Genomic DNA, 5,376 nt, shown 5'->3' with positions numbered 1-5,376 from the left:
TGCATAAAAGACTGGAAGACAGAAGGAGCATTAGAAAGTCCAAAAGGCATCACCAAATACTCGAAATGGCCCTCAGGCGTATTAAATGCGGTTTTCCACTCATCACCCTGCCTTATCCGCACAAGATTATACGCACCCCGAAGATCAATTTTAGTGAACCATTTAGCCCCCTTAATGCGAGCGAACAAATCAGTCAACAATGGCAAAGGATACTGATATTTGACTGTAATCTTATTCAAAAGACGATAATCTATGCAAGGCCTCAAGGAACCATCTTTTTTGGCCACAAAAAAAAACCTGCTCCCAAAGGGGACGAAGATGGACGGATATGTCCCTTTTCCAAGGACTCCTTAACATAATTCCGCATAGCAGTATGCTCTGGCACTGACAGATTGAACAAACGACCTTTAGGGAATTTACTGCCGGGAATCAAATCTATAGCACAATCGCAATCCCTGTGAGGAGGAAGCGAACTGAGCTTAGGCTCCTCAAAAACCTCCCGATAATCAGACAAAAATACCGGAACCTCAGAAGGAGTAGATGAAGCGATAGAAATCGGAGATGCATCATCATGAACCCCCTGACATCCCCAGCTTAACACAGACATTGTTTTCCAGTCCAGGACTGGGTTATGAGTTTGTAACCATGGCAGACCAAGCACTAAGACATCATGTAAATTATACAGTACCAGGAAGCGAATCACCTCCTGATGAACGGGAGTCATACGCATGGTCACTTGTGTCCAGTACTGAGGTTTATTCATAGCCAAAGGTGTAGAGTCAATTCCTTTCAAAGGAATAGGAACTTCCAGAGGCTCCAGACTAAACCCACAGCGATTGGCAAATGACCAATCCATAAGACTCAGGGCAGCGCCTGAATCTACATAGGCATCGACGGAAATGGATGATAATGAACAAATCAGCGTCACAGACAGAATGAACTTAGACTGTAAAGTACCAATGGCAACAGACTTATCAACCTTTTTTGTGCGTTTAGAGCATGCTGCTATAACATGAGCTGAATCACCACAATAAAAACACAATCCATTTTTCCGCCTATAATTTTGCCGTTCACTTCTGGACTGAATTCTATCACATTGCATTATCTCAGGTGCCTGTTCAGAAGACACCGCCAAATGGTGCACAGGTTTGCGCTCCCGTAAACGCCGATCAATCTGAATAGCCATAGTCATGGACTCATTCAGACCTGTAGGCGCCGGGAACCCCACCATAACATCTTTAATGGCCTCAGAAAGGCCATCTCTGAATTTTGCAGCCAGAGCGCACTCATTCCACTGAGTAAGCACCGACCACTTCCGAAATTTCTGACAATATATTTCTGCTTCATCTTGCCCCTGAGAGAGAGCCAATAAAGCTTTTTCAGCCTGAATCTCTAGGTTAGGTTCCTCATAGAGCAAACCCAATGCCAGAAAAAACGCATCCACATTGAGCAACGCAGGATCCCCTGGTGCCAATGCAAATGCCCAATTCTGAGGGTCACCCCGCAGGAAAGATATAAAAATCTTGACCTGCTGAGCAGGGTCTCCAGAGGAGCGAGATTTCAAGGAAAGAAACAACTTGCAATTGTTCCTACAATTCAGAAAACTAGATCTATCTCCAGAAAAAAACTCTGGGACAGGAATTCTAGGTTCAGACATAGGCGTATGTACAACAAAATCTTGTATATTTTGAACCTTAGCAGCAAGATTATTCAGGCTGGAAGTCAAACTCTGGACGTCCATGATAAACAGCTGAGGTCAGAGCCATTCAAGGATTAAGAGGAGGAAAGAAGCAGTCAAGCTGCAATTAAGGCTAGGCAGCAAACACTGAGGAGGAGAAAAAAAAAAAAAAAAAAAAAAAAACTTCCTCAGACTACTTTTCCTCCTACTTCAGCCAAAACGATGACCAATTTTTTCTGGCCGGCTATACTGTCATGTTCCCAATGGCAGGGGATCACAAAAGGACAAGCACAAAAACAAAACAAGCTCTAGGGTGATGGAACCTGAGCTGACCGCGATCCGGAACCTAAACACACAACTAGCAGTAGCCGGGGAACGTGCCTACGATGATTCCTAGACGTCTCGCGCCAGCCGAAGGATTAACTTCCCCTATAAGAAGAAACACAGACCTCACTTGCCTCCAGAGAAACACCCCACAGAAATAGCAGCCCCCCACATGTAATAACGGTGAAATGAGAGGAAAGCACATACGTAGTTATGAAAATAGAATCAGCAAAAATGAGGCCCGCTAAAGCTAGATAGCAGAGGATACAAAAGTGAACTGCGCGGTCAGCGAAAAACCCTTCAAAAACCCATCCTGAAATTACTTGAACTCATGTGCCAACTCATGGAACATGAGGAGTAATTTCAGCCCACTAGAGCAACCAGCAGCAAGGAATCACATCTCTGCAAGCTGGACTAAGACAAAAATTAAGCAAAACGTGGAACAGGAAAATCAAAACTTAGCTTGTCCTGAAGATAACAGACGCAGGGAGCAGAGGTAAAAAGACACGCTGATTACATTGATAGCCGGCGAGGAAATGACAAAAAAGCCAGGTTAAATAGGAAACTCCCATAACCTGATGGAACGGGTGGACACCAGAGACCGCAGAGAACACAAGTCACCCAGTACCATCAGTAACCACCAGAGGGAGCCCAAAAACAGAACTCACAACATCCATCCTTGCTGCTGCAGACGAGGCCCTGCTCCTCCGAGCCAGCCGCACTTCCTGGTAATCAATACCATCTGACCAGGATAATGTGAAAAAGGGGGCAGAGCAAGCGACGTCACTTCCCCAGCCCCTGGCACCTGCCAACGCTAAGGAACTCCCCCAGAGCGACACCCAGTGGCAGGAGGCTGGAATTGCACTGAAGATCCGGATGGGTCCCTGGATGAACTCTGCTGCTGGCACCTGGTCCAGGGAGTCACATCCAGGCTAAATCGCTTCAGCAGTTGGGACCTCCAGGCACGACCCAGAGGCTCCACAGATGGAACCACCTTGCTGCCAAGGCACGGATCTCCTGGACAAGAGCCCCCATGACATTCAGGTAAGTTACTATCCCGACTGAACTACCCCCTCTGCCCCTCATCTTTTGTACCCTCCCACAGGATACCTTCCACTAGCCAATCACAAAAACCCACATCTTTCCCCTGACCCTATACTCCTCCCCCCTAAATTTGCACCCAAACTCTATCCCTCGCATTAACCCTTTACCACCCAAAGTTAAGGCCTAGCAACCTCCTTAGTCATGAGGCCCTCCCTTTAAGACCCCTATAGGGTATAAAGTCCGGGCGATACTATACTCTAAGAAAGTCATCTGATTGGTGGAAATCAATTTCTGCAGCATTACTGTCCCTAGAAGAATTAATGATTTGATCCTGTTTGGAAGGCAAAGGTTGGCAGCATCAAAAATTCCTTTGATTTATATTTTTCTTTGCATCTAGTTATTTGACAAAAATAAACTTTTAACACTTCTAATTTTTAAATTATTTTTAACTGCTTAATTCTTGACCCTTCTGCTAAAACTATCCCACTGCATTTTATATACAGTAAAGTACTTTATATTTTTGTAAGTTTACACATTGTGGGTATTTAGAATACAAAACATGAAAGATTTTATACCAAAATTCTCTGGAGGTAAGATAACTATCAATTCATTTAAACATCTGGTCTGTTTTGCTTAGAACATTCACTTGAGGGTGATTATCGGGATCCAGTGGGCATTTGTTATGTTTTTCTGAGACTATAAAAGACGCGAACGTCTGGAACATTTCACCTTTACATCAGAAGGGCCAACAATGCGAAGATGTCATTTCACAGATGAAAATATCCCACAATTTTATTGAACCTCCTCTAATAATGAAAACCATCACTATTTGTTTTTAGTGGGCTACATTCCCAGAATTTATACCTGAACTTGAATAAATACTCTTAATTTTTAAGAGAAAATAATTCTTGGATACTTATTGATATATTAATGATGTGTGAGGAGAATCAGACACAAGTCACTCAGATACGTCTTCTTGGATTCCAAAGTCTGTCCGAATACAAACCTCTTCTATTCCTTCTGCTTACCCTGAGTTACATATGTATACTGGGAGGAAATCTTCTCATTATCCTTCTAGTGACCATCATTGACCAACTCAAAACTCCAATGTTTTTCTTTCTGAAGCATTTATCCATATCAGATGTCTTACTGACCACCAGCGTTATCCCCATGATGTTAGACATTATGTTTGTTGAGGAAGGAGTTTTGTCCCTTTGGGGTTGTATGACACAGCTTTATTTCTTTAGTATTTTTGGCTTTGTTCAATGTTTCCTCATTGCCATTATGTCTTATGATCGGTATTTGGCCATTTGTCATCCATTACGATATTCCTCACTAATAAGTCCAGATCTTTGCCTTCGACTTGTTATGGGAGCCTGGTTTTTGATGATTGTGCTCATTTCAAGTGAGTTCCTTGTTATTATTCAGTCTAACTTCTGTGGCTTGAATTACATAGACTATTTCTTTTGTGATGTTGGTCCCTTAATGGAATTGGCCACTTCAGACATTTCCATTGTAATGTTGCAAGACTTTGTTTATGGCATCTTTACGCTTTTCTTTCCATTTGTTTTTATCATTGTTACCTACTTTTGCATTTTCTTTACGATCCTTAACATTTCTTATGGTAGAAGAAAAGCCTTCTCCACATGTAGCTCCCACCTGACCACAGTATGTGCCTATTACGGCACCCTAATCGCAGTCTACATTACTCCATCTGATGAGAGCTCATCCAATACCAACAAATACAGATCCCTGTTGTATATAGTAGTTACACCATTGATGAATCCTATTATCTACAGTCTGAGGAACAATGAGATTAGGAGAGCTATGCAAAAGATGAGATATATATTTTTAAACAAAATGAGTTTAAATGTTCAGCTCAGAGGTAATAAGTGAAGGCCTCATTCAACTATGAATCAGATCATTACCCAAATCATTGTTTTCAATCCGTTAGAAGTTGTGTTTCAACTAGAGATGAGTAGATTAATTAAAAGCAAATGAAATTTGCTTCAAATTTCACAGAAAATGGATAGGTCAGAATCCACTATTTTTATGAATTGATTCCTTTGACTTCAGCAAAATGGTTTCTGGCTGATCAACATATTAGGGCTTGGAAGACGTAAAAATAATAAAATAATATTCACCCATCACATGACCAGCGCCCCTCTGCACTAGGATGTGGACATATAACACTGAGGTAATGACTATTAATGGCCTTCAGGAACCTTTATTTCACATATAATAAAGTTGTGAATCCTATTTCCAGGCCAAATTTAATTGAATCTCTTAAATTTGAAATTTGGGAGATTTATTCATTTCTTGCTTCAACA

General features: G+C 41.9%; 1 protein-coding gene across 1 annotated transcript; it reads left to right on the top strand.

Annotated features, from left to right (window-relative positions):
* The first annotated feature begins 3,815 nt into the window (after positions 1-3,815).
* On the top strand, positions 3,816-4,942 carry LOC138674886 (olfactory receptor 5P64-like). Its single transcript, XM_069762709.1, has one exon. It carries the CDS (start codon positions 3,977-3,979, stop codon positions 4,940-4,942), a length of 966 nt encoding a protein of 321 aa, XP_069618810.1. The 5' UTR covers positions 3,816-3,976.
* The last annotated feature ends 434 nt before the right edge of the window (positions 4,943-5,376 follow it).

This window comes from Ranitomeya imitator, chromosome 4 (genome assembly GCF_032444005.1).
Source record: "Ranitomeya imitator isolate aRanImi1 chromosome 4, aRanImi1.pri, whole genome shotgun sequence".
NCBI lineage: Eukaryota > Metazoa > Chordata > Amphibia > Anura > Dendrobatidae > Ranitomeya > Ranitomeya imitator.
Note: the sequence above shows the minus strand (reverse complement) of the source record. Positions and strands in the feature narration are given on the sequence as shown.